We start from the raw sequence: 27822 nt of genomic DNA on the forward strand, positions 1-27822 counted from the left end.
AACATCTTATTAGCTCACAACTTTGTGAGTTTCAGTTGGGCCCAATGGAGGTATTATATATCCAACACTTTGGGTTTTTCTCTCCTCCTCCAAATGGACCAGCACAGCCACCATGCATTTTTGGACCACGTTTGTTTTTTACTTTGATCTAGGGATGGACGGATTTTGTGGAATCCATTCTGCCTGTGTTTTGTTGATTGTCGGGTGCCAGTCGTTCAGATGTCTGCTAGTTCGCGGAATCAGGCTTTTCCCGCTTTCCCAAATCCATGCAAATCCACATTTGTGCAAATTCACAAGTCCCTCCAAAATGCACATTTTCATGCTTTAACCTGTGGAGAAAATGTGCATTTTGGGCCAGTGTTTTTATTTTATTTTATGTATTTTTCTATGAATGAATTTGTGTAAAATTCTGGAAAGTTAAAAAAAAAAAAACAGTCTGCAAGTCCACACGCTCCATGTGACTCAGGAAAAGCTGGTCTGCAGTGGAATCTGTGGGTTGGATTAATAGAAATCCAAACTCATTTGATTCCATTGTGGATTTCTCCAACATCCCTAGTTTGATCTCTGTCCCATCCTGCTCTGAGGGTGACCAAATGTCACCCTTTCAGTCAGGCATTCAGTAAGAACATCCTCTTCACTTTCCAGGTCCTGCCATCTCCCGTGTGAGGGGAACGAACAATTTAGAGAGAAGAATCCAAACTCTTCTGTGAAACAGGGGCTGCCTCCCTGAGCTGGCTCCAGCCTGGCTGAATCCCACATCTCTCCTGGAGAGGCAACTGAGCTCCATAAAGCTCCAGATGGTCTCGCACAATCCGGGCTGGCAGAGAGGGCAGCATCTGGCTCTCATTAAGTGGGGAAGGAGAAGTGTGCATCCCCCGGATGTCTGCCAGTGCCGCACGTTTGTGCCAACTTTTGCCACCCTCTCTGTGCCAGTAAGGCCGAGCCCTTGGCCATTCCGTGCAGAACGCCCTACCGAACATGAGCAAATGTGGGTGGAGAAGGTGGGCCAAGGAAGAGGGGACAGGTGCATATCGAGCCTCAGGCCTCTCGCTCTTCCCACCGTGTTCCCAGTTCTGCACCAAGATTTTGTGCCATTAGCTGTGTTCACACGACCAGTTGGGTGAACCACGAGGGACGGGGCCTGTAATGGCAGGCTGTGCGCCTGAGCCCTGTGCATTCATCTTGCTGGTGTTGGTGATGTGAACAGGTCTAATGCATTACAGTGGAGGCAGCATCAGGTTGGCCCTATGGAATCCTCAGGCTCCAATCCCCGTGACATTCACCCAGCAGCCTTAGGAGTCCTTTGCCCACCCTGACTGACCTCACTGCTAGCTGGCAGCTGAATATGTGAAGCATGACGCCATCTAAAGATGTCGTGCAGGGCTGGCACATTGCTGGGCACCTGCCAAGGGACCACGCCCCAGCAGGAGTCCACTGACGAGAGCAGTTGCTCCTCCTCTTCACCACTGCAGCCTGCTTGTGCACCCGCCTCTCGCTCGAGCCCAGATCATGGTGGTGGTGGTGAGGAGGGGCAGGAGATGTCGCTGCCGACTTGCTCACTGCCTCCGTGCCCATCAAGCAAGCAAGTGGTAGCAGCTGTCAGAAAGAGGACGAGGCACAATAGCAGCTGGCGACAATGCTGGTGAGAAGGTAGGCTCACTGAGAGAGGGGCCCATGGAGGGTGTCTTGCACGAGGGCCGCCAAAAACCTGGAGCCAACCCCGCACGTCCGGGGAAATGAGATATGCCTCTGAGGCATTCGAGTTGGGATGCCTCCTCTGCACACGCAGGGCAGCCCTCGAGTCTCGAACCACGCCCCAGTGAATCCACTCCTCTGGCTAGTTTCCTACGAACATCACCGGCAGCTGCCAAGCAATGGTGCCGCTCCCTTCCTCAAATCCCTCCTCAGAACTCCTTTTGGCTATGAAGCCTTTGCACAGCCAAAGGACTCCACATGGGCTGGAAAGGGAATTGTAGGGGTAGGGGGAATTTCTCACTAGTTACTGGAACTGGATGTTGCTGAAAAGGGGTGTGTGTGTGTGTGTGTGTGTGTGTGTGTACATATACACTCTGCCAGCCTTACTCAACCTGACAGATTAATATCCAAGGCTGGGACTGGGGAAAGGCTGCATGAGCTTAAGTAGGTTCTTCACCCCAAAGACAAGGTGCTCAGATTGAGGAGCAGGCTGTGAGACCACAGCTTTATAGGGTCTGGTGCACAGGGATTGGTCCTTTGAGGTCAGCTGACTGGAGGATGAGGCAGGCTGGTACCGCAGCCTAGAGGACACCCTTGGAGCACTGAGCTCAGTCTGCCAGACTGGCCTGGCTGCAAGACTTGCCTGCCCGGCTTCTCTTTTCTTTCCTGTCCTCCCACGCTAAATGATCTTTACATAAATAGTGTCCTGAAATGCTAGAAAAGCCCCAGGCAGCTAAACATTTGAGGCTGACCCATGGAAACTGCATTTTTAAAGGGATGTGCCACAATTTCACATGTTTGCAAATCATCAAAGTGTCAGGTTCCCAATCCCAAATGCAAGCACAAGCAGTAGGTTTTCTATGAGACGTTCACAAAGTCATGAGAATTGTGACTGTGTTCAAAAAATGCACATTTTTAAAAAAGTGTATATTTTAAAATGCACATTTTTATGCTTTAGCCAATGGGGGGAAGTGTGCATGTTTGAAAAATACACCCAGAAATGCACACTTTTCCCATTCGAATGAGCTGGACAATAGATCAAAAATGGAAATGGGAGCAAGGTGAAACTAGCAACAAACTGCATTTCAGAGAATTTTGGCGAGTTGTTCAGCCTTGTTGTGTCTCTTAAAAATGTGAAATCTTGTGTGTCCTTTTTTCACATAGAATCATAGAACACATGCATGCTCCACTTGTATCCTGGTCATTCTCCACAGAGCCTGGAGCCACTTGCAGATAGCTCCTAGGTGGTCTCTGATCCAGACTTGTTTAGCTTCAGGAGTAGGACTCATTGTCATGGTCAAGCCATGAATGGTAAAGGGCAGGCACCAGGTGACTGAGTTGCGAGGGGGAGCTCGCTCACACACACACACACACACACACACACACACACTTGCTTATACTCCCGTTCTGAGAATCCTAAATGCAGTTGGCATGGAAGTATGTGTGCAGTCTTGGAGGATATGAAGTGAGGCCACTCACCATCTCTTTTTTGCATTCTAGGGCCGCCGGGACCAAAGGGGGATCAAGGCATCGAAGGGATAGAAGGCGAGCCTGGCCCACCTGGCTTACCTGGGCTGCAAGGTAACACACCCTCGTAGAGAGCACTTGTAGTCATCCTGGATTACTGAGATGGCAGAGCGGGAAGGAAGAGCCCAGCCCAGGCCATCTCGCCTCTCCGTTGCTCTGCCTCTGCCTCTCCAGCCAGATGGCTCTTCGGTAGCTAGTGATGGGAAGGTCATGGTCTGCCTGAGACCTGGTGATCCACCGCCAGTCCAAGCGGACAGTACTGGGCTAACGGGCAAACAGTCTGACCTGCTTAAAAGGCCGTTTCCCACGCACAATGGGGCGTCGTCAGATCTGAGCCTTTGGGTTTCTGAAAGTGTTTGCTGCCAATGCCATCCCTGGCCTCAGCCATTGGGGGCAACAGCTCTGTTGCCTTCTGCCACCTCTGCCGTTCATGGCCTTTTCAGTTGCCAGACGTGAGCCCCTGGCATCAGAACCACGCTGTACTTATGCTCACACCACATCAACATGTCTGATTTGTGGAAAATAAACACAGGGTTCTTCCAGATGAGGTTTTTATCACACCATTATGCTGCCTCATTCATGGGATTGGGGGGGGGGGTGTCCAGGCATCTTCCACTTGCAATCCTGCTGTGTTTTCCTACTGCCTCTGTTCTTTTTTCTTACCACAGAAAATCTGTTAAGGAGAAAAAGTCAGAATTGTTGCACAAGGAGTGGTAGCACTAGGAGCTCTCAGCCTGGAAGCACCCAGAGTGAGAGCTGCAGAGGTGCTGTTTTCCCATTCAGTGGGCTTGCTGAGTACAGCATATGCATGCACACCATTCATTGTTCCGACCACTGCACATTAACACTTGGTGTGCCCATGACTGTATAGTGTAAGGCAGCCATTTGAATGTCCCCGTGAATACATGCACGGCAGAACCACACTGCCAGAAGTTCCAGTGTCATGGTGACAACGGATGGCTTTGTGGAAGGGCTGCACTCAGTGGCAGAGCACCCCCTTCGCATACAGAGAGTCCCAACCATCTCCAGTTGCATGTTGAAAGGCCCTCAGGTAGCAGATGAAAGACCTCAGCCTGAGACTCTGGAGAGCTGCAGCCAGGCAGAATAGCCAAACAAACCCATGATCCATATCTTCCTCCAAAGTGGTGACAACGAACCCATGAATGACCCATGCATTCTCCATCTCTGCTCATTCATTCATTCATTCCATTTATATCCCACCTTTCTTCCATCATGGAACTCAAGGTGGCTACATGCGGTTCCCAAGTGGTCTCCCCTTCAAGCACCAACCAGATGCAGACCTCCTTAGCTTCAGCAAGGTGTCTGCTTCATGTGCCTTCAGACCCTGCCCTGGGACCATGGTCTGCTTCTGAGTCTTATGTGAAGAAGGAGGGTACGCATATATTCCTTCATGTTAGGGCTCTAACTAGGAAGATAGGAAGCAGCCTTCTGCCTGCTCAGTCCATTGCTCCATCTAGCCCAGTATTGGCTACTCTAACTGGCCACAGCCCCCCAGGCTCTCAAATGGAGGGGGGTCTTCCTTCTTTCCCATCACTTCCTGCCTCTAGTCTTGCCTTCCCCAACCTGGGGCCCTCCAGATGTGTTGGACTGCAACTTGGCCATGCTGGCTGGGAATGATGGGAATTGCAGCCCATCTGGAGGGCCCCAGGTTGGGCAGGGTGGGGAAGCTACTCAAGTACACCTATTGACACTGTGGCAGCCGGGGCAGAATGGTGCTCAGTGCTGCATCTCCTGTCCCCTATTAAACCCCATAGATTGAGGAGACTCTGCTTGCAAGGGTGGAGAGGCGGCTTTAGTTCCGAACAAGAAGTGAGTTGTCTCTGTAGGTAGGTTTCACACAATTTCCTAGAGAAATCATTGTTGCTCACCCGTTAAGTCGTGTCCGACTCTTCGTGACCTCATGGTAGGGATGTACGAAAGTCATTTACCTTTTCGAAGGGTGACATTCGCGGTGGGGGGGATGCGCTCTGTCCCTTCCCCCGAAATTCTCTCTGGCCAGCTCTGCTCCATGGAGATTCCGCGGAGCCACCGGCCAGGTCCGCCCACAGCCGGACATCCGGCCGCTGGGCAGCCTGCAGTGACGCAAATGGCAGCCGCCATTTGCATCCCTGTATTTTGCCGTGATAGGCTAAGTAAATATTTACGTAGCCTATCATGGCAAAAAACCCAAACAAACAGCGAACGCAAATGGCGGCGGTTACAGCGGCCACCATTTGCGTTCCCCTTTTTTTTTTTTGCCATCATAGGTTACGTAAATATTTATGTAGCCTATTACGGCAAAAAAAGGGGGGGATGCAAATGGCGGCCACTATGCTATTTGCGCCCCTCTCTTTTGCCGTAATAACCTACATAAATATTTACGTAGGCTATCATGGCCAAAAAAAAAAAAGGAATGCAAATGGCAGCCGCCGTAGCTGCCACCATTTGTGTTCCCTTTTTTTTTACTGTGATAGGCTATGTAAATACTTACACAGCCTATCACGGCTTCCGCAGGGATGCAAGTGGCTATAGTGGTGAAGCGAATGGCGGCCACAGACATGGCCACTATTCGCAAGTCAGCGCGAACGGCAGCAGGTAGTTGTCCCGTTTCGTGCGCCTTTCGCGGGGCGGTGGGGCTTCGTTCCGCCACAGATTTCAGGGGGCCAAATGCACTGGCATTCGGCCTCACCGAGATCCGTGGTGGAATTCTCTGACATCCGTACCCCATGGACCATAGCACGCCAGGCCTTCCTGTCCTCCACTCTCTCCCAGAGCGTGCTCAAGTTCATATTCATTGCATCGGTGATGCTATCTAGCCATCTCATCCTCTGCCATCCCCTTCTCCTTTTGCTTTCAATCTTTCCCAGCATTAGGTGGCCAAAATATTTGAGCTTGCAGTCAGGGGACTCATAAGAGTCGTCTCCAGCACCACAGTTCGAAGGCATCAATTCTTCGGCACTCAGCCTTCCTTATAATCCAGCTCTCACAGCCATACATTACTACTGGGAAAACCATAGCTTTCATTATATGAACCTTTGTCGGCAAGGTGATGTCTCTGCTTCTTACTATGTTGTCTAGGTTTGCCATAGCTTTCCTCCCAAGGAGCAAGCGTCTTTTAATTTCATGGCTACAGTCACCGTCTGCCGTGATCTTGGAGCCCAAGAAAATAACATCTGTCACTGCTTCCATTTCTTCCCCTTCTATACGCCAGGAAGTGATGGGGCCAGATGCCATGATCTTCGTTTTGTTAATGCTGAGTTTCAAACCAGCTTTTGCACTCTCCACTTTCACCCTCAACAAGAGGCTCTTCAGATCTTCTTCGCTTTCTGCCATTAGGGTGGTATCGTCTGCGTATCTGAGGTTGTTGATAATTCTCCCAGCAATCTTAATTCCAACCTGTGATTCATCCAACCCGGCATTTCTCATGATGTACTCTGCATATAAGTAAAATAAGCAGGGCAACAATATACAGCCTTGTCGTACTCTTTTCCCAATTTTGAACCAATCAAATTCCATGTCCGGTTCTTACTTACTGTTGCTTCTTGACCCTCATACAGGTTTCTCAGGAGACAGGTAAGGTGGTCTGGTACTCCCATCTCTTTCAGAATTTGCCACAGTTTGTTGTGATCCACACAATCAAAGGCTTTAGTGTAGTCAATGAAGCAGAAATAGACATTTTGCTGGAATTCTCTTGCTTTCTTCATGATCCAGAAAATGTTGGCGATTTGATCTCTAGTTCCTCTTCCTCTTCGAAAGCCCGCTTGTACTTCCAGTAGTTCTCAGTTCACATACTGCTGAAGCCTAGCTTGTAGGATTTTGAGCATAACCTTGCCTGCATGTGAAATGAGCGCAATTGTATGGTAGTTCGAACACTCTTTGGCATTGCCCTTCTTTGGAATTGGAATGTAAACTGACCTTTTCCAGTCTTGTGGCCACTGTTGAGTGTTCCAAATTTGTTGGCATATTGAGTGCAGCACTTTAACAGCATCATCTTTTAGGATCTTAAATAGCTCAGCTGGAATACTGTCATCTCCACTAGCTTTGTTGTTAGTAATGCTTCCTAAGGCCCACTTGACTTCACTCTCGAGGATGTCCGGCTCAAGTTCAGTGACCGCACTATCATGGCTATCAGGGACATTCAGATCTTTCCTGTATAGTTCTTCTGTGTATTCTTGCCACCTCTTCTTAATCTCATCTGCTTCCGTTAGGTCCCTGCCTTCTTTGTCCTTTATCATGCCCGTCTTTGCACAAAACGTTCCCTTGAGATCTCCGATTTTCTTGAAGAGATCTCTACTCTTCCCCATTCTATTGTTTTCCTCGATTTCTTTGCATTGTTCATTTAGGAAGGCCTTCTTGTCTCTCCTTTCTATTCTCTGGAAATCTGCATTCAGTTGGATATATCTTCACCTTTCTCCCTTGCTTTTCGCTTCCTTTCTTTCCTCAGCTACTTGTAAAGCCTCATCAGACAGCCACTTTGCTTTCTTGCATTTCTTTTTCTTTGGGATGGATTTCGTTGCTGCCTCCTGAACAGTGTTACGGACCTCCGTCCATAGTTCCTCAGGCACTCTGTCTATCAGGTCTAATCCCTGAAATCTATTCCTCATCTCCACTGTATAGTCATAAGGGATATGATTTAGGTCATACCTGAATGGTTTAGTGGTTTTCCCTACGTTCTTCAATTTAAGCCGAAATTTTGCAATAAGAAGCTCATGATCTGAGCCACAGTCAGCTCCAGGTCTTGTTTTTACTGACTGTATAGAGCTTCTCCATCTTTGGCTGCAAAGGACATAATCAGTCCGATTTCGATATTGACCATCTGGTGATGTCCATGTGTAGAGTCGCCTCTTGTGCTGTTGGAAAAGAGTGTTTGCTATGATCAGCGTGTTCTCTTGGCAAAACTCTATTTTAGGGATGGCGGAGAATTTCTCCCCGAAACTTCGGGGGACCGAGCGCCAACGTGTTCGGCCCCCCGAACAAGTTTCGGGGAGAAATTCTCCGCCCCCCCCGCTCCCCGCACCCCACCCCCGGGACGGGACTTACCTCTCCCGAATGTCCCTCCCGGCGGCGGGTCCGGCCGGCGGTTCGGTGGGTGTTCGTGCGGGGCGGGAGCGGCAGCCGGACTTTCGACCGGCTGCCGCCGCCGCCATTCCAATGAAAGAAAAAAAAAAACGCCCCCGTGATAGGCTACGTGACGATTAACATAGCCTATCACGGCTAGATTTGCAAAGTCAGCTGTGATAGGCTACGTAAATCGTCACGTAGCCTATCACAGGTGACTTAAAAAAAAAAAAAAAAGCCCGTACGGATAATGGCGGCCCCCATAGGGAGCCGCCATTCCCGTTCCTTATTTGGTCGCCTTAGTCTACGTAAAGATTTACGTAGACTACAGCAACCAAATAAGGAACGCCAATGGTGGCTCCCTATGGGGGCCGCCATTAGCGTACGTGCTTTTTTTTTTAAGTCACCCGTGATAGGCTACATGACGATTAACGTAGCCTATCACGGCTGACTTTGCAGATCTAGCCGTGATAGGCTACATTAATCATCACGTAGCCTATCACGGGGGCGTTTTTTTTGTTTTTTTTTAACTTTCGAGTTCGCGGCCGGGCGAGGCGGGAAGCCTCCCCTCCGGCCTGAATTTTGGCCGGGCGAGGCGGGAAGCCTCCCCCCCCCAGCCTGAACTTCGCGGGGGGAGCAGCGAAGCGCCTCCCCCCCCACCGCGAACAAGCTTCGACGACAGGTAAGTGACTTTCGTCCACCCCTAATTAGCCTTTGTCCTGCTTCATTTTGTACACCAAGGCCATGCTTGCCTGTTATCCCAGTGATTTCTTGACTTCCTACTTTAGCATTCCGATCCCCTATGATGAAGAGGACATCTTTTTTGGTGTTAGTTCTAGAAGGTGTTGTAGGTCTTCATAGAACCCATCAACCTCAGCTTCTTCGGCATCAGTGGTTGGGGCACAGACTTGAATTACTGTGATGTTGAATGGTTTGCCTTGGATTCGTACTGAGATCATTCTATCGTTTTTGAGATTGTACCCCAGTACTGCTTTTCCCACCCTTTTGTTGACTATGAGTGCTACTCCACTTCTTCTAAGGGATTCTTGCCCACAGTAGTAGATATAACGGTCACCTGAATTAAATTCGCCCATGCTTGTCCATTTTAGTTCACTGATTCCCAAGATGTCGATGTTCAATCTTGCCATCTCATGTTTGACCACCTCCAGCTTACCTTGATTCATTGATCTTACATTCCAGGTTCCTAAACAATATTGTTCTTTACAGCATCGGATTTTCGTTTCACCACCAGACACGTCCACAGCTGAGTGTCCTTTCGGCTTTGGCCCAGCCACTACACTCTTTCTGGCGCTACTTGGAAATTCCCTCTGCTCTTCCCCAGTAGTATATTGGACACCTTCCGACCTGAGGGGCTCATCTTCCGGCGTCATCTCTTTTAGCCTTGTGATACGTTCTATGGGGTTTTCTTGGCAGGAATCCTGGAGTGGGTTGCCATTTCCTTCTCGAGTGGACCATATTTTGTCAGAACTCTCCACCATGACCTGTCCTTCTTGGGTGGCCTTGCACGGCATAGCTTATGGCTTCACTGAGTTACGCAAGCCCCTTCGCCACAACAAGGCAGTGATCCATGAAGGGGAGAGAAATCATACCTTCTAGGAATAATGTGAAGTCTGAAGCAGCCCTCAAATTCCCAGCAAGCTAACAAGCACTGAGCATTTCCTGCCCAGAAAGACAGCTGTACCCAGAAAACCAGGTTGCTGAAGGGTGTACGTCAGAGTTGCACCAGTGTTTCCAGCAGCAGATGTGTGAGTGTGGGAGGCATGCCTGTATCTTTAAACACCTGGCTTCGTCAGGGTCCCAGACATATGTATACAGCACTTGAAGACATGCGTGCACTGGTGGTTCTCACGTTTGTTTTGTGAGCCCCTTATGGGGGCACAGGACATCTGAAGGGGAGGTCTACAACCTTCCAGAGTGGGATAGGATCCAGAGTCCGGCTTTCACCACCAGATATGACTTTGCATGCCCTCCAGTGGAAGATCATCTTTGGTCCGCTTTGGATTTGTGAGGATCCCCAGTGCCCTGTCATCTGGCATGAAGAACTAGAACAAGGAGAAATACAATTAGAACAAGTACAACTACAACTAGAGCTAGAAGAAGGAGAAGGAGAAGAACTGGAACTAGAACTTCTGCTTTGTAACAGGGACCATCCCCTCTGGTTTTAGGAGGCTCCTTTTCTGTTCCTCTTCAGTTGCCAGTGGTGGATTGTTGCACACCCCAGTCTGCAGATCATGTTGTGAGAATCTCTGCGCCTTTGCCTGCAAAACAGATGACTGATGTTGGGCTGGCTGGCTGGCTGGCTGGGGTAGATGGGAGAAGGAAACATAATTTTGGAAGGGAGGACCCGAGCCCCCAAAGACTGAGAAACACTGGAATGCCCATGCATGTATGGTGCCTATTCTCGGAACTGAGCCATAACCAGGCGACACAAAAAAGAGCCAGTAAGAGCTACCCTTGCCCAAGCAAAGTCCCAACCTGAACAAGAAGTTTTCGTAGCTCATCCTGTGAAGAAGAGAGCCAATAGCCAGCCTGGATGTGTGGAGCCAACTCAAATACTCATGAACTCTTTACTGCTGAGGGAGATGCTTCAATCCAGCCTTCCCCAACCCAGTGCTGGCTGGGAGTGATGGGAGTTGTAGTCCAAAGGTCCAAAGCATCTGGAGGGCACTGGGTTGGGAAGTCTGCAGCCTTGGTGTCTCACCAGACATCGGCACTTGCGTACGGGTTCCCAGTTCTAGCCCTGCGACTCCATGCAGCAGTTGTGTTTGCCATGGAACGTACAGAGCGGCCCTTTGGAATGTTAGCATTCTAAGCAAATTCACTTTCTCCAGTCTCAGTTCCCTATCCGCAACCCCACTTCCAACTGATTGCATGCCAATTTCCCTTCATGGTTTCATTTAAAGAAACAAGGCCAAGGTTTATTTTTTATTGCCTGCTCCCTTTGTGAAATGGCCGATTGTGAAAGGTCTTAAATTGATGCTGGCACTGAATCGCTAACCACTAAGCTTCAAGGCAGGAAACAAAGGGTTAGCATTAGCAGCATGAACACAGAGTGCAGCTACATCTTTGCTGCAATGAGGGAAGCAGAAGAGTGGGCAGCTCTCCTTGGGGTGCCCCGTCTTGGGAGGAGAAGCTTGCCCATGGGAGGGGACCTGCTAGAATTTGCAGGGACCTCGGGTCTATTGTGTGGGTTCTGAGTGAGCCTCTTAAGGTTTCAGGAAACATTTCTCCCCCTTCCTCGAAACCGCTGTTTGTAGAGGGAAATTGAATTAAATCCCTGAAGGAAAATGCGATTTTCTAGCTAAGTGGAAGCTTATGTTATATACACTCTAAAGGCTCTTGGCTGAAGGACCAAGTGCCATTGTTAACTACCCGTAATTGCCTCGGATTTCTGCCCCGGCAGAGGTATGAGAGAGAACTGCTGTGGGCCACCAGTTGCTATGGGATGTAACAGAGCAGTATGCTGCTTTTTTTTTTTGCCTTTTGATTTTTGATCACATACCAGTAAGTGGAATCATCATCACAGATGCTTCGTATTACCTTGTGTTCAGACTGAATGATAGATTGCAGTCTTTGTCATCCTGTTCCCTATGTGACACCTAGTCTTCAGTGGGAAGGGGATGCTTCTGACCTCTTGCAAAGCTTAGCTTACCCTGTGTATCTCTGCAGGTGCTTCTCAGCTCTGCGCTGTTACAAGACTCTCAGGTGGTAGCAGCGGCAAGGGGTGCCAGGCTGGGGAGATGGCTGCATGCCTTCCTCTTGAATTTGCCCTCACCATGGTTTAGCCACTGCTCATTTAGACTACTACAATATAGGGACAGAGGAAATTACCTTCAAGAAACAGAACAAAGCTTAAAGAGGCCTTTCCTGGGACCTCGGTGGAGCCTTCCTGATGATGGTGCTGGGGTGGGGAAATTCAGCAACAGGAAGCCTGGGGAAAGGCTGCGGGTGAGTCACTGCTTCAGCTAGAGCGGGATCATTGGAGCCAAGAACTGGGTGTTCTGGGTCAAACTGTGGCGAGGCCACGTTGTCGAACCCTGGTGTTCCGTGGCTGAAAGTGATTTCAGTGAAGGAGTGAGGACTGATGGATGTAGCCAGGGCACAATTGGGCTTGTCCCACAACCAGAAAGCAGGGGGCATCAGGGCCACCAAACGACATAGCTTGTCATGCATCAAGGTCACAGAACGGTATCGTCCTGTCTTGGTGGGAGAGGCCAGGAACAGTGATTTCAGCAAAGTGGGGCCAGTTGGGTTGTCCGGAGCCTTGGGAGCTTGGAACCAGAGGATCCTTCCCTTTGACAAAAAGATGAAAGGAAACAGTTCTGGGTCCAATGGAGACAAAACAAAAGAGGGGAAGTGGCTTGGAGCATCAAAGACAGTGGATTCAACAGGACTGATACAGGATGGACCCAGATCCAGTCACGCCAGTACATCTCGGTGATCGCAGTGCTCAAAGGTGTGAAGCCTCTGGCCAAGATACTTAATGGCAGCTTCAGATAACTCCTTGGGGGGATGCAATTCTGTTTCTGGGTGTATTTAAGTCTATTTCCAGATGATTGTGCCTTAAACGACTTGTGAGGGGGTTGGATTGGATGGCCTTGTAGACCCCTTCCAACTCTACTATTCTACTATTCTATGAGGGCTTTGGTGCTGTCTGGTGAATTCGAGTTTTTGAATACTCTTCCGGCGTGTGTGACTTAGATGCACAGGAGCTCACAACAAGAGCGCTTGCTCAGTGCTCTCCACTCAGCCCAGGATGCGAGCCCCCTGAGGTCCATCTCTTGTATTTATGTACTGAAATACTTCTAGCCCGCCTCTCAGGGCAGGAGCCCTTGACATCTTGATGTCACGTGCCCAGCGGAACCCCTTCAAGTGGCTGTATCCACACATGGGGTTAAAGGGCTTCTCCACTCTGTGCCAAGGAGAGTGGCAGCGATTGGAAATGTGTCCCACTCGCAGAGCAGCCCTGCCTCACCTTGGGATGTGTCCAAATGCCAGAGCCACATGGGCTGGAGCTGTTCCTCACCCTCCCCTAGAAGCATCTGGGAAAAGCAGGGCTTTCTTGGTGCCTGGGCTGCTTTCCATGGGAAGTTCATCCAGAATCTCCCCTGCTGTCATGTGGATGGATGGGGCAAACCTCCTCTCTCGCATGGCCAGGTGTGCTGCTTTACCGAGGGCAGGCCTCTACTTGCAGGGCTGCACTGTTTAAAACGGCCCTCTGTTCGAAGGACTGTCCAGATGAAGAATCCTAAGAAGATAGAGCAGAGCAGGGGCCTTGAAGGCAGGGATGTTGCAGGCGTCCAGGAAGGGGGTGGACTCCAGCAGACTCCCCCATGCTCGGCCTCCTGGACTCCAGTCCATGGACCACCATGCTTGCCTGACTCGGTACGCGCCGAGTCAGGTGCCCGCAGACCACCCAGTGGCTCGCCATGCATGGCGAAGAGGGGCAGGCAGCCAACAGGGTCCCATGCATGGCACGCGAGGCAGACGGGGGTGAGTCTGGCCATCCCCACTTGAAGGTGCCCACCCCAGGTTGCAGCACCTGGATCACAGACTGGGCAGCTGGCACACAGCTGGGCTCTCCTGGCCACAGCTGGCACACTGCTCGCCTGCACTCCAATGAGATGTGCTGTATTTAAAGTACACTGATGACTTCAAAATGTGCATCTCTCTATATAAATTAGCATATGCACATTTTATGTAAAAGTGCTGCCTCTTCCTTAGGGATCCATTTCCTCTTTTTTAGTAATGCATAAATGGCCACCCCACACCTCTCTTTTTGAAAGCATTTCTTGCAACATAGGTTTTGATTTTGATTTTGTTGTCCCTGTGTGGGTCTTTGGTTTTGCTGGCTGTTTAGTCTAGCATTTATAGTTTCAGGCCTTTTTAAAGGTTTAATTGTTTTTATATTTGACAGTGTTCCCTTCAATGCCACTTTGAGTACTCCCGAAAACAAGGCACATCTGATGGGAATTATTTAGTATTGATGCCTCCTGTTAGAAAGGCAGTTAACAGAGAAAAAACCCAAAGGCAGAATAGAATGTGCATTTACCAGTCCCACATGCACACAAGTCTAAAAAGGAGACCACACCCTTTTTTAATGAAGGAAGGTAAAATAGTTTACGCACAATATGCTTGCATATAAAATGCAGGTACAGCTTACAGTTTCAAAGCAGTTTGTTCAGTCCATTTGTGTTCTATAACACCAGCAGGAGTGAGAAAGCAAACACGAGTGCTCCCAGCAATGGTGGAGGGTGGAGAGAGGGGGCGGGGGAAGGAAGGGGAGGAGCCAAAGGAAGAAATCACAGGAAACCACACTGCAGGCTATAGAGATCCTGAGGCTAGCTGTGGTCAAAATTCACATGAACTAACTAACTGCAGCACTGCCCTCTTCCAGTAACTTGCAGACAAGGTATTCCCAACACTATCAGTATCTGGAATAAGACAATGCTCCTTGCTATGAAGAGGGGGGTGTCCCCCACCTTTTCATCTATGAAATCTTGGACAGCGTGTTTATTTAGAAGATTTATAACCTGCCTTTAGTCAGACTGTCAAGGCAGTGCACAAGAATGATAACAACAAAGCCATCAATTAAAATGACTCAAAATAATTATATTAGAACAAGCATAAGAAAACTTCAGTAAAAATAGAAAGCAGGGGGAAAAACCCAACAGCAACAAAAAACAGAGATAAGGCTGCAGTATAAAAATCATTAACTTAACACCCAGGAGAAAAGTAAAGTCTTAACTTGGCAGCTAGAAGATAGATGCCTCCCAACAGCTAGTTACACAATACCCTCTGTGGATCTGTGCATCTGGTCCACTTCATACTGTTAGTGTTTTTATTTTATTTTATTTTTTAGATTGGGTAGTGTTCCTGTTTTACCGGAAATTGTTAAAAAGAGAGATGCTTCGAGCCTTGATTCTGATATGGCCGCATGCATGTGCCGCTTGCAGCACACTGGGGAGCAATCCTGGGGACCAGCAGGGACAACTGCCACTGTGTTCATTCATCACGACCATCACGGCTCTTCCGTCTGCCATCTGGATTATGCCAGCTGCGCCCTGACATGCAGTCCAGATGGAACAGCTGTCAGGATCAGGGGGCCAGCTGGAAGGAAGGACTAAGGAGCAAACCAGAACTCAGGACCAAAGAACAAACGAGGATACAGGAACACACCAGAGTTCAGGGAGACAGTGCTGCTCAAGCACGGTTAGGCAGCAACAGGAAGCATTGCTTTTATGCTCCTTCCTGCCCAGAAGGATCCGGTGGCCCGCTTGGCTGGGCAGAGTTGTTCTAGATTGCCCCCTGCGGCAAGCCATGCTGTGGGAATTATGGGAGTTGAAGTCCAGCACATCTGGAGGGTACCAGGGCGGGGAAGGCTTGGCAAGGAGGTTCTTCACTGAGAAGCTGCAGTGACGCAGCTTGCCACAGGGGGCAGTGTTCAGCAGTTCCTGAGACCCAGTTCAAGCCCTCCTTGGTGTCTAAGAGGGTCGCCATTAATGACAACGCTCCAAATGCGGATGGCGACTTGGAGGCTTACAGACAAGGTGGGACACCCTTCCGTTGCCATGCTGACTTCTCCACGGCCCATTTTGTTGGGCTTATCAACAGCCCCAGGTACTGGAATGTAGGGATGTCAGAGAATTTCTCCACGAATCTCCAGGAGGCCGATTGCCAATGCATTCGGCCCCCCAAAATTGGTGGAGAAACGGTCCGCCCCCCCCGCCCTCCCTCCGGGATGGGACTTACCTTCGGCGAATGGCCCTGGTGGCGGCGGCTCTCGGCGGCGGTTCAGTGGCGGTGGCGGCCGGTCTTCTGACCAGCTGCTGCCGCCGCCATTTCCAAGTAAAACAAAAACAACAAACGTGATAGGCTACGTAAAGATTTACGTAGCCTATCACGGCTAGATTTTCAAAAAACACTGTGATAGGCTACGTAAATCTTTACGTAGCCTATCACGGCTGACTTTGGAAAAAAAAAAAAAGTGCGTACGCAAATGGCGGCGCCCATGGGCGCCGCCATTTGCATTCCTTATTTTGGCCCGGGTAGTCTACGTAAATATTTACGTAGACTACGGCGAAAATAAGGGTAATGCTATTTGCGGGGAATTTCGGCGGGGAGGGACGGGGCGCCTCCCCCCCGCCCAGAATTTCAGGGGGAGGGACGGAGCACCTCCCCCGCACCGCGAAGCAAGCTGCGGGACCAGGTAAGTGACTTTTGTCCATCCCTACTGGAATGCCATCCTGGGATGGGAATTCACTTCTGGGCTCCCTGGCCTGGCATGTGTCAGTGTAGCTACTCTTCAGAGCTGTGTGTGTGGCCACCATGCCTGTTCCCATTGTTACTTCAGGGTGGGCCCTGCTTTAGGAGACTTTGTGCTGAATGAATCTGTGCTGAATGAATCCATCAACCTCTCCATGGCGAAATCTCTTGACAAAACCAGAGGAGGGTCTGGTCATATGAGTGTTCAGAGTGGTTAAATCAAGCAAGATTCCCAATGGGATTCAAATCCTACAAGAATTCATTTTGGTTCCGCTATCTGTCAGGGAGATACAAAGCTTTCATGTAATCCCTTAACAAATCATCCCTCTTCTTAAGAGATCTCGCTCCTGTCAGAACTGATCTGCCCTAAGGATCAGTTCTTCCCATGCTCTGAAGATTTAACAGTCAGCTAGCTAAGCGTCTTATCTCATTTTTATCCAAGGGATCGGAGGTCCTCCAAGGAATTGTCATCCCTCTCAATGTAGAGAAAATTGACATTGATAGTACTGCTGGGCACAAAGTCATGTAACATTACGTTAACATCATGTTGGAAAGGATACTCTAAACTATCCAGATCCCTGGTTGGCTTTTAAATGAGCCATTAGTTACCACTCAAGAAAGCGATCTCAGGACCATTGCAGGGGCCTCATTGAAAACATCTGCTCTATATTCTAGGATCCCAGCAGCAAACCACGTGTCAGGTTGCATTGAGGAAGGGAGAAAGCTCCAGAATGTGTCTTGCTAATCCCAGGTTGCAGATGGACCTTTCATGTTGAGGCAGGTCTGGTCATGCCACTTGGAGAAGAGACAGCAGTAATCCCTGGAAATAGCAAAGATGATGTGAAGGGAAAGGATGAGGGTGGGATACTGGTGTTTCCATGAGGAGAGGCTGAAATTGTTCCTGTAAGTTAAGGACATATAAAATAAGGGTTAAATGTCTCTGCATTCTGCATCAGACCTTTGCAAATTCTATTCCAAGGTTGCCAAAATCCTGCATTCAATAAAATACATGATTCCATTTACTAGCCAATTTGCATACTTTGCAATATTGATTCTGCTTCTAATGTGCAGCCCTATTCATGGGTAAATTGGCCTGTTTTTGGCTCTATTGAGCTGTTTCCAATCAGCTAATGGTTTTTAAAGGGTCATCCAGGATTAGTGTGCCAACCTTGCTTGTATCATGGAGACCAAGTTGAATGACACTTTCCATACCGATGACCATGGTGTCCTTTGGGGTTGCCTTTGCATGTTTAGTCAGAAGCAGATCCCATTGAGTTCAGTGGGGCCAAACTCCCAGGAAAGTGTGCATAGGATTCTGCCCAAAATATTCCAGCTTTGCATTTTCAAATGTCTGGAACTATTGGCTCTATATAACAGGAGTCAGCAACTGGCATCTTCTGGGCCAATTCCAGCCCAGGGAAGGCTTCCAAGGAATCATATGGATATCTATCTAAACTTTTGTATCCCTACTTTCAGACATGCCCTCAAAGCATCTTAAGAATGACTGAAAGTGTTAAAATCAATGCTACAACAGCAGAAAATACCATCAAATTTAGCAGCATAACATTGGCATAAAAGCATGATGTAATTAAGTCACCCGCCCCTACTCCCACCCCCAACACCAGATGAAACAAGTAGGTTTTATCCTTAATGAATGCAGGGGAGGGTCCCTTTGTGGGAGGGAGTAACATGAAGGGGCAGCTTCTGCAGACAATGATCCCCCTCCAACCTCCTTAACCAATCTCATCTTTCAAACAGGGGTGTGGTAGAGCATGGGTGGGCAACTTTGGGAGCTCCAGAAGCCAATTCCAAATCACCCCCCACCCCCACCCCCCAGAACCCCCAGGTGCCACTCTGACGGATTTTGGTGTAGCAGCAGCCATGCGTGAGCTGCCACCGAAATTTGTCAGCAAACCACAATGGGGCCTACAAAGGCCCTGTTGCTGTTTGCCACTAAAACCTGGGGTATCTTACTCTTCATTGAAGCCATAGCATGCAATTCCTTAAGAAGCCCACCAAATCTTCACTCTTGGGCTGTTGGTTTTGTTTCTTCTTCTGAATCTAGGGTTCCAAGGGGAAAAGGGACCAATGGGACCACGTGGGGCCAAGGGGGACCAAGGAGACATTGGGCCGCGGGGCATGCCCGGACCTCGCGGAATCACAGGTATCATTTCTTCATTCTTTTTGTAAAACATGCCTTAATTTCTACCCTGACCCCCATTCTGAATCAACAGTACAAGTTGTAGCACTTTGATGACAAGACTGAGTATAAGGCCACCACAGTCCAAAATATGAAGCCTATTGTTATGGGGTTGGGGTTGGTCTAACTGGCCTTCCAGGGACCCCTTACAGCTCATTGTCTCTGGTTGCAGAGGAAGTCAGCAGCATCCCTTCCAGCTCTGGAATTCTTGATTCTGGAGTGTTGGAGTATCTATGCTGGGAACCCCGTCCTACGCTTAGTCTGCACAGATGTGTAAATAAACCTTACATCACAGAAATGCCACGAGTCCCCAGTGATCTCCCTCCAAGGAAACGGCATAAATGTGCACACATAGAAAATACCCAGATTACAACCGCTGTCCAAATCAAATCTACAGAGAAGCGGGGGGTCGTTTCAGCTCTTCTGCGAAAAGGCTGCCTGTCCTCTTCCCAAACAAACAGGCCATGTCCCAAATGCACCACAGCTCTCAAATCACCTTGCAACTAGAATTTCAGTGCAGGGTAATCGTTTTCTCCCCCTGCTCAGCTGTTTCAAAACCAAACACCTGAAACAGATCGCTGTTCGCCTTTTGCTTGATTCAACATTTCATTGGTTTCACTGGTGTATTATTTTACATTTCTCTCCCGCCCCGCCCCCCGCCTGCCATCCACATCCCCTTGGGTGCTTTTGTAGGTGGAAAGGTGATTGATACATTTTATAAACAAATGATATGTAACCTGTGTGGGTGAGGGTTAGGCTCCTTCCCATTTCTTGATGACAGATCCATATCCCCCCCCACCCGATTCCCAGGGTTCTTTCTTCCTATAAATGAGATTCCACCTTGTTGCAACCTTCTAGGGAAAGTTTTCCAGTTCTAGGTGTGGCATATCCAAACAACTCTAGATCAATTCGAGATGGAAACAGGGTGGCGTGGCAAATGGGCAACACTTCCTGAACTTCCTGGCTGCTAATCGAAGGACTGCGCTTTTAGCATTTCAGCGGTCAAAGTTGTGTTGTTATGGGTCGGTCTGTGGCTCCCATGTCCTTCTGAGCAGAGGCATTCCCCCCATTTCTCCCCCCCCCGCCCCCCCATCCATAGTCTGCTTCCAATCAGCAATTTGATAGGTAAAAGGTGACTCTAGGGCGTGGTGCTCATCTCCATTTCTAAGCCGAAGAGCCAGCGCTGTCCGAAGACGCTTCCGTGGTCATGTGGCCGGCATGACTGATAGGGGTGGACGAAAGTCCCTTACCTGTCGTCGAAGGACGTTTGCGGTGGGGGGGAGGCGCTTCGCTGCTCCCCCCGCGAAGTTCAGGCCGGGGGGGGGAGGCTTCCCGCCTCGCCCCGGCCGCGAACGCGAAAGTTTTTTTAAAAAAAAAACAACGCCCCCTGATAGGCTACGTGACGATTCACGTAGCCTATCACGGCTAGATCTGCAAAGTCAGCCGTGATAGGCTACGTCAATCGTCACGTAGCCTATCTAGGGATGGCGGAGAATTTCTCCCCGAAACTTCGGGGGGCCGAGCGCCAACGTGTTCGGCCCCCCGAACAAGTTTCGGGGAGAAATCCTCCGCCCCCCCCCCCGGGACGGGACTTACCTTCCCTGAATGTCCCTCCCGGCGGCGGGTCCGGCTGGCGGTTCGTCCGGTGTTCGAGCGGGGCGGGAGCGGCAGCCGGTCTTTCGACCGGCTGCCGCCCCCGCCATTGCAATGAAAGAAAAAAAAAAAACGTCCCCTGATAGGCTACGTGACGATTCACGTAGCCTATCACGGCAAGATTTGCAAAGTCAGCCGTGATAGGCTACGTGAATCGTCACGTAGCCTATCACGGGTGACTTTAAAAAAAAAAAAGTGTGTACGGATAATGGCGGCCCCCATAGGGAGCCGCCATTCCCGTTCCTTATTTGGTCGCTGTAGTCTACGTCAATGTTTACATAGACTACGGCGAAAATAAGGGCAACGCTATTTGCGTTGCCCTTATTTTCGCCATAGTCTACGTAAACATTGACGTAGACTACAGCAACTAAATAAGGAACGCGAATGGCGGCTCCCTATGGGGGCCGCCATTCGCGTACGCGCTTTTTTTTTTTTTAAAGTCACCCGTGATAGGCTACGTGATGATTCACGTAGCCTATCACGGCTGACTTTGCAGATCTAGCCGTGATAGGCTACGTGAATCATCACGTAGCCTATCAGGGGACATTTTTTTGTGTTTTTTTTTACTTTCGTGTTCGCGGCCGGGCGAGGCGGGAAGCCTCCCCCCCCCGGCCTGAATTTCGGCCGGGCGAGGCGGGAAGCCTCCCCCCCCTGGCCTGAACTTCACGGGGGGAGCAGCGAAGCGCTCCCCCCCACCGCGAAAAAGCTGCGAGAAAAGGTAAGTGACTTTCGTTCACCCCTAAGCCTATCACGGGTGACTTTAAAAAAAAAAAGCGCGTACGCTAATGGCGGCCCCCATAGGGAGCCACCATTCGCGTTCCTTATTTAGTCGCTGTAGTCTACATAAATGTTTACGTAGACTACGGCGACCAAATAAGGAACGGGAATGGCGGCTCCCTATGGGGGCCGCCATTATCCGTACGCGCTTTTTTTTTTTTTTTTTAAGTCACCCGTGATAGGCTACATGACGATTGACGTAGCCTGTCACGGCTGACTTTGTAGATCTAGCCGTGATAGGCTACGTTAATCGTCACGTAGCCTATCAGGGGGCGTTGGTTTTTTTTTCTTTGATTGCAATGGCGGCGGCAGCAGCCGGTCGAAAGACCGGCTGCCGCTCCCGCCCCGCTCGAACACCCGCCGAACCGCCGGCTGGACCCGCCGCCGGGAGGGACATTCGGTGAAGGTAAGTCCCGTCCTGGGGGGGGCGCGGGGGGCGGGGGGGGTTCGGAGGATTTCTCCCCGAAACTTGTTCGGGGGGCCGAACACGTTGGCGCTCGGCCCCCCGAAGTTTCGGGGAGAAATTCTCCGCCATCCCTAATGACTGAACACCGAGGTGCACGGAACGCTGTCACCTTTCCCGCCGAGGCGGTACCTATTTATCTACTTGCAATTTCTTGCTTTCGAACTGCTAGGTTGGCAGGAGCTGGGACTGAAGGCGGGAGCTCACTCCGTCACGCAGCGCTCGGGTCTCGAACTGCTGTCCTGCCGACCTTCCGGTCTGCAGTTCAGTGTCTTCACTCTTAACCACTAAGCCACCGCAGCCCCTTCGATAGGTAACCAGTCCCAAACACAGGGTCAGATTAAAAAACGAATCTGTCCCCAGCCAAGCAGCCCCCTTTTAACCATATAGCCAATTAAACACACGTGTTTCCTGAGCTCCAGTGTTTGTACGGGGTTGGCAGCAATCCTCAAACCACTTTGGATGGAGCACGCGCATTTACGCCCGTCTTGGGGGGATTGATGGCCCTGATCCCATTAAAGCTGAGGGATATCTTGCTGCAGTAGACCAAGGTGGTCCATCAAGCCCATCATCCTGCTCCCAACGTCAGCTTGCCAGGTGCCTTTGGAAAGCTTGCAACCAGGCAGTGTTTGATCTAGTGGGGTGGGGGGAGACAACGGTAGCCCCAAATGAAATCCACAGCCCCCCCCCCCAATCTTAGCCAGATCTGGCTCTCCTGTGGCTCTTTAAAACAGTTGCTAAGGGGGTTGCCACAAAAGGGGTCGTCGTCTCCTGTCCTCTGTGCATTGCATTCATGGGGCCACAGCATCTGGTATCCAGGTACAGTGATGTCTGGGTGCAGGCTGGCCTGTTTGTGGGTGAAGGGAAAAGAAACAGGGAAAATATTTGAGGAGGTTGTTTTTAGAAGGGAAAGGTGGCACCTCCTACTACTCCTAGGCCTGGGAAAAGGAGGACCATCTGGTTTGGCTTAGTTCCTAAATCGTAAGCCAGTATTCCCAGCATAATATTTCCTGATCAGCCCCTGCCGGAGCCATTAAGTATGCAGAGCAGCTGAACGTGTTCATTAGCTGTGTGTGTGAGCGTGCCAATGCAAACCACATCTTTAATAGTAACATCCATCCACCGAATAGAGTTTTCTTATCGGCAAAATCTCTTGGAAGGCGCAGCCCAGGAGGCAAATTGGCTTGCGGGTGAGGGCGGACCTTGCAGGTGCCGAATGAAACGTTGAACGGACTTTCTTGAGGCAGGGGGATTATGGGGGGGGGGAAATGACAACATTCTTGAGCTGGGATACTTGCACACAGATGTTCTGCGCATGTGCCTGGAGGACTGTATACTGTCTGGAGCACTCTGTTTCCCACAGTGGCCAATCAGCTGCCTGTGGGAAACCTCCAAGCAGGACATGAGTGCAGCAGTGGCCGCCTGCCCATGTCCCCCAGCAACTGATGGAGAGGGATACAGCCTCTGATACTGGAGGGAGCACATGGCCATCAGGACTAGTGACCATTGGTGGCCTTCTCCTCCAGGAATTTGTCTAATCCACTTCTAAAGCCGTCCAAACTGGTGGCCATCACTGCATCTTGTGTTAGCGAATTCCATAGTTTGACTCTGCGCTGTGTGAAGGAGGACTTCCTTTGATCTGTCCTGAATCTCCCACCAATCAGCTTCATGGGTGACCCCACTGGGTCTCCCTGTCCACTTTCTCCACACCATGCATAATTTTGTACACTCTGTCTCCACTTTTTTACCTTTTTGCTAAGCTAAACAGTAGGGATGTACGAATCCCCCTACCTCGCATCCGTGGGGGGGGTCCGCCGGGGGGGAGGCGATCTGTTCCTCCTCCCCGGAATCCAAGCTGGACAGCTCCGCTCTGCGGAGCAGCCGGCCAGCTCCGTCCTGGTTCCTATCTGCGTGGAACTGTGCTCTCCGGATGGAAATGGCATCAGCTACGCCATTTGTGTCCCCATTTCTTCTTGCAATAGGCTACACGTCTCTATTTATGTAGATACTTACGTATCCTATTGTGTGAAAAACCAGGGACGCAAATGGTGTCCACTACGCCATTTGTGTCCCTGTTCTTTTATGCAATAGGCTATGTAAGTATCTACATAAATAGAAACGCGTATTCTATCGCGAGGAAAAACGGGGACGCAAATGGCGTAGCCTACACCATTTGCATCCGATCACTTACTTCCGGGTTCCACACAGGTGGCGGAACGGAACTGCCTGGGGGGAGGGGATATTCGGTCCGGAGAGGCACAGGTAAGTGCGCTCGTTCTGCCACGGACTTCGAGGGGCCAAATTCACTGGAATTCGGCCTCACTGGAGTCCGCAGCAGATTCCGCGGACATCCCTACTAAACAGTTCCAGCTGAACAGTTCCACCTTCCCTCGTATGAGAGCTGTTCCAGCCCCTTGCTCGTTTTCATTGAGCTTCCTTGCACCTTTTCCAGTTCTACAGTATCCCGTTGGAGAAGCACATTTATGCACATCTTTAGTGGCATTGTAAGCTCTGTTCACTCACTGTCCCCAGCTGAGCGCATAGGAACGCACCCCCTCTCAAATATAAACTCTTCACTGAACTAGAAATACTAAATATTTATTCATTTCTTTATCATGCATGTAATACATTTTATTTCCTGCTTTTATGTTTAAGGGTTTTCCTGGGTGGCTTACAAAAGTAAAGCATCCTAATAAAACAATAAAAATGCGAGGCAAAACTGCAACATCCAAAACGACATCAGCAACAGTTAAAGTGAAACACGGCAAATAAGATCGGAGAAAGGCAGCAGAGAGCAGTTCAGCAAGAACACGCATAGCCAAGTTAAATGCCTCGGAGAGAGAAAAACTTGCTTGGGGAGGGAGTGCCACAGACAGGGTGCCACACGGAAAAGCCTTTGATGAAGAGTGCTCCTGCTGAGGCGCCAACCCTCCAGAGCAGACTCTTCGTGACGTGTCCGCCGCCTTTTTACAGGCGTCACCACACTCTTGATCAGCCTCAGTCGGGAGCGGGTTCAGCCAGGAGGCTCAGCGTCCTTGGCCAAGAGGTTTAGCCAGACAAATGAGCTGAGTGTAACTGGGAAGCCTCTCTCCTCGCCTTGAGGATCTGGGAGATGGGCTAGGAAGGTATGAATTAAAAAGGAAATGAATCTGGCCGTCTGTGGCAGACTTACGACGCCAGAGGGCTTCCCATTTTTGAAGATCTGGACATTGTGGGAAAGATGTGAGGGGATCGGTGTGGGGCCATGGAGATGAGCTGTCTGGGCTGAGGCGGCGGTAGTTTTTAAAGAGATGGACGCTGGGAGGGCGGCTTGTTGTCATGAGGTCCTTTGTCCACTTGCCACCCATTTAGGAAGTTGTCTTTTGCTAAGTTGGACCGTTAGTCCATCTGGCTCCATACTGTCTACACTGGCCTTTCTCAACCTGGTGGCCATGCTGGCTGGGGACTTGCAGTCCAAAATATGTGGAGGGCACCAGGTTAGGGCAGGCCGATCTGCACAGACAGGCAGTGGCCCTCCAGGTTTTCGATGAGTGTCTGTCCTACCTGGAGATGCCAGGGACTGAAACTGGGAGTCCAGCCCTGCAGAGCAAGCAGCTCCATCGCTGAGCTATGGCCTCCTCGAAGCTATTTTTCCCCTTGGTTGCCGCCTAAGCTCTGCAGGCTTCCAGAAAAGCAGCTCCAAGGCACGGCAGGCTTCCTATGGTGGAAGACAGTCCTCAGAGCATCCTGGTCCCAGGCCCATTTAGGGCTTAAGAGCTCAGCAAAAACAAAAGCGCCCACTGCAAAATACCAATGTATTTGTGCTCCCAATGTGTTTTGAGAGACTTCTTTTCATCAAGGGCAATTAAAATCATCAAAACTCCCAAATGATACTCGGAACTCTCTGCTTCTCGCTCATGATTGGAAGGCTTTTCCTCTTAAAAGCTCAGCACCTTGAACTATGTCTGGATACAGCTGGCGGTTTATTTAGATTTGCAGTCTGTGCAGAACAGAGGAGGGTCCTGGGAACACAGAAATCTGCATTATACAGGCAAGGTAAGGACAGCTGAGCATTTTGGTTCAGCTCATTTTTGATCAGAATGAACCCAGAGTTGTACATTTCTTCATATTAGGGACTGCAAGAGCTTGAGATTTAAAAAAAAATCAAATCTGGGAGAAAACGGAACTGATAAATGCGTCCCTCCAGACCCAGGGCTTTGAGTTCTGAGCCCGTCACAGCCTGGCCTTGAATCCCTGTGTGTTCACCCATCTTTGTGGCACTGAATTAGGGTTGCTGCCTCTTTTTTTCTCACAGGCTCCTTGCCTGTAACAGCTACATGTCGGGCAAATGCATCACGATCCTCTCCGTGCTGAGAATAGATGCACCTATTGGGTTTGCCCGCTGCAGATGGGTGGCAATTTTGTTTTCGTCTGTTTGTGATACAAATTGACCGAAATTCATACATTCCTTCCTATTCCAGATGGAAAGAACTTAAGGGTTTTTAAAAAATGGAATGCAAGAGAAAGTGAGACTGCCACATTTGTGAATCCCTAAGGCAAGACAGGAGTGAGACACCGGGAGGCAGAAGATCAGGTACTGGTACCGTCAGGGGTGTGGTGAGAAGGGGCAAGGCCAAAAATCCCCTCTTCCCATGGGGGGCCGCTGCTCCATGGTGTGGAGCTGACTGCTCCCCTTTTTGGGGGCCATTTTGCAAAACTAAGCTGCGATTCCAGGAATATTTATGTAGTTAAATCCAGCCCTTCAGGCATCTGCTCTGTTTCTACTCATCCCACTGGCCTCTCAAGATGCCCCCATTATTTGACTCCTGATATGTTTTTAACTCCCCAGCCGCGGTGGCTTAGTGGTTAAGACGCTGAATTTCAGACCTGGAGGTCGGCAGGTCAGCAGTTCGAGACCCGAGTACTGCGTGACAGAGTGAGCTCCCTTCTTTAGTCCCAGCTTCTGCCAACCTAGCAGTTTGAAAGCAAGAAATTGCAATAGGTACCGCCTCGGCGGGAAAGGTAACAGCGTTCCGTGCACCTCGGTGTTCAGTCATGCCGGCCACATGACCATGGAAGTGTCTTCGGACAGCGCTGGCTCTTTGGCTTAGAAATGGAGATGAGCACCACACCCTAGATTCGGACACGACTGGTTGGGGACACCTTTACCTTTTTCTTTTCTTTCTGCCCGCCCAGTCCCCCCGAGAGAGGGCAAGGTAGAGGTTTGTTTCCCTTTCGCTCAGAGTGACATCTGGATAGTACTAATAAAGAGACTTGCAGGACCCCTGATGGAAGCACTGCCAAGAAAATGCATGACCAAAGGAAAGAACCTAGGAAGCCAACAGACCCTGGTGCAGATCATTGGCCCATCTAGTCCAGCACTGTCTACCCTGAGTGGCTCTCCAGGCAGAGGCAGTTTCCCCGCCCCCCATCTCCTGTTATCTGATCACTTTCTGGGACCTTCTGCATGCAAAGCATCACTCCCTCTTGTAGTAAACTCAGGTGGTGCACGCCAACAGAGATGGAGCCAAAACAGGGCCTCTGTGAAACTAGAGGGAGGTTTCAACATGCTTGAGGAAACCACAAAGTATGCAGAAGTACCAAACCCTCCCCACTTTTTTAAAAAAACAAAAGGGCTTACACACATATACCCAAGCACAGCCCAATGAGCTCTGAGCATACCCAGACATGGAATGCCGAGTGTCAGTTGGAAAAGAAAAACAGAAAAGGGGGGGGGGGATGTAATGGAGTTTCCTGGAGGAGGGCATGGCTGGCTGGAATGTTGAGCAGGAACACTCCTGTTAGAAGGTGGTGATATGCTGCAACATTTTGTCGCAGGTCTCACTTGTATGCCCACCGACTGAGCTATGGCCCTCGGGATTGCCTACTCCTGAACTGAAAAGCACACATGTATTGTTGCAGATGTGTCCCCAACAGGCAGCAGGTTTGGGAATGTTAGCAGTTCCATCAGGGGGTGGGGTGGATGGGGTGGGGGCTAATTTGTGAACCCTGCTGCATAGTTAAGTCAAGTCTGATGTATGAGTGGTCCAAATGGAAGGGGGGAAGGAAGTGGCACCTTGAACAGGTGGAAAGGAAGAAACAGCCACAGACAGAAGGTCAAGTTTCATACGTCCCTATCTGTGACCAACAGTCATGGTGCTTAAAATGGGGGGGGGGGATTTGG

General features: G+C 50.0%; 1 protein-coding gene across 4 annotated transcripts in view; it reads left to right on the forward strand.

Annotated features, from left to right (window-relative positions):
- SCARA5 (scavenger receptor class A member 5) overlaps nt 1-27822 on the forward strand; it is a 148334-nt gene that overhangs the window by 100348 nt on the left and 20164 nt on the right. For all 4 annotated transcript variants that reach the window (XR_014787023.1, XR_014787022.1, XM_084829531.1 and 1 more), the window contains exons 5-6: nt 3196-3276; nt 18632-18730. Coding sequence is in view for 2 of the 4 variants with exons in the window: in XM_084829531.1 (XP_084685657.1) it covers nt 3196-3276; nt 18632-18730 (180 nt within the window). In the remaining 2 variants the exon portion in view is untranslated. The remainder of the gene's footprint in view (nt 1-3195; nt 3277-18631; nt 18731-27822) is intronic.

This window comes from Heloderma suspectum, chromosome 1 (assembly GCF_057233095.1).
Source record: "Heloderma suspectum isolate Gila_16-S chromosome 1, 16-S_ref, whole genome shotgun sequence".
NCBI lineage: Eukaryota > Metazoa > Chordata > Lepidosauria > Squamata > Helodermatidae > Heloderma > Heloderma suspectum.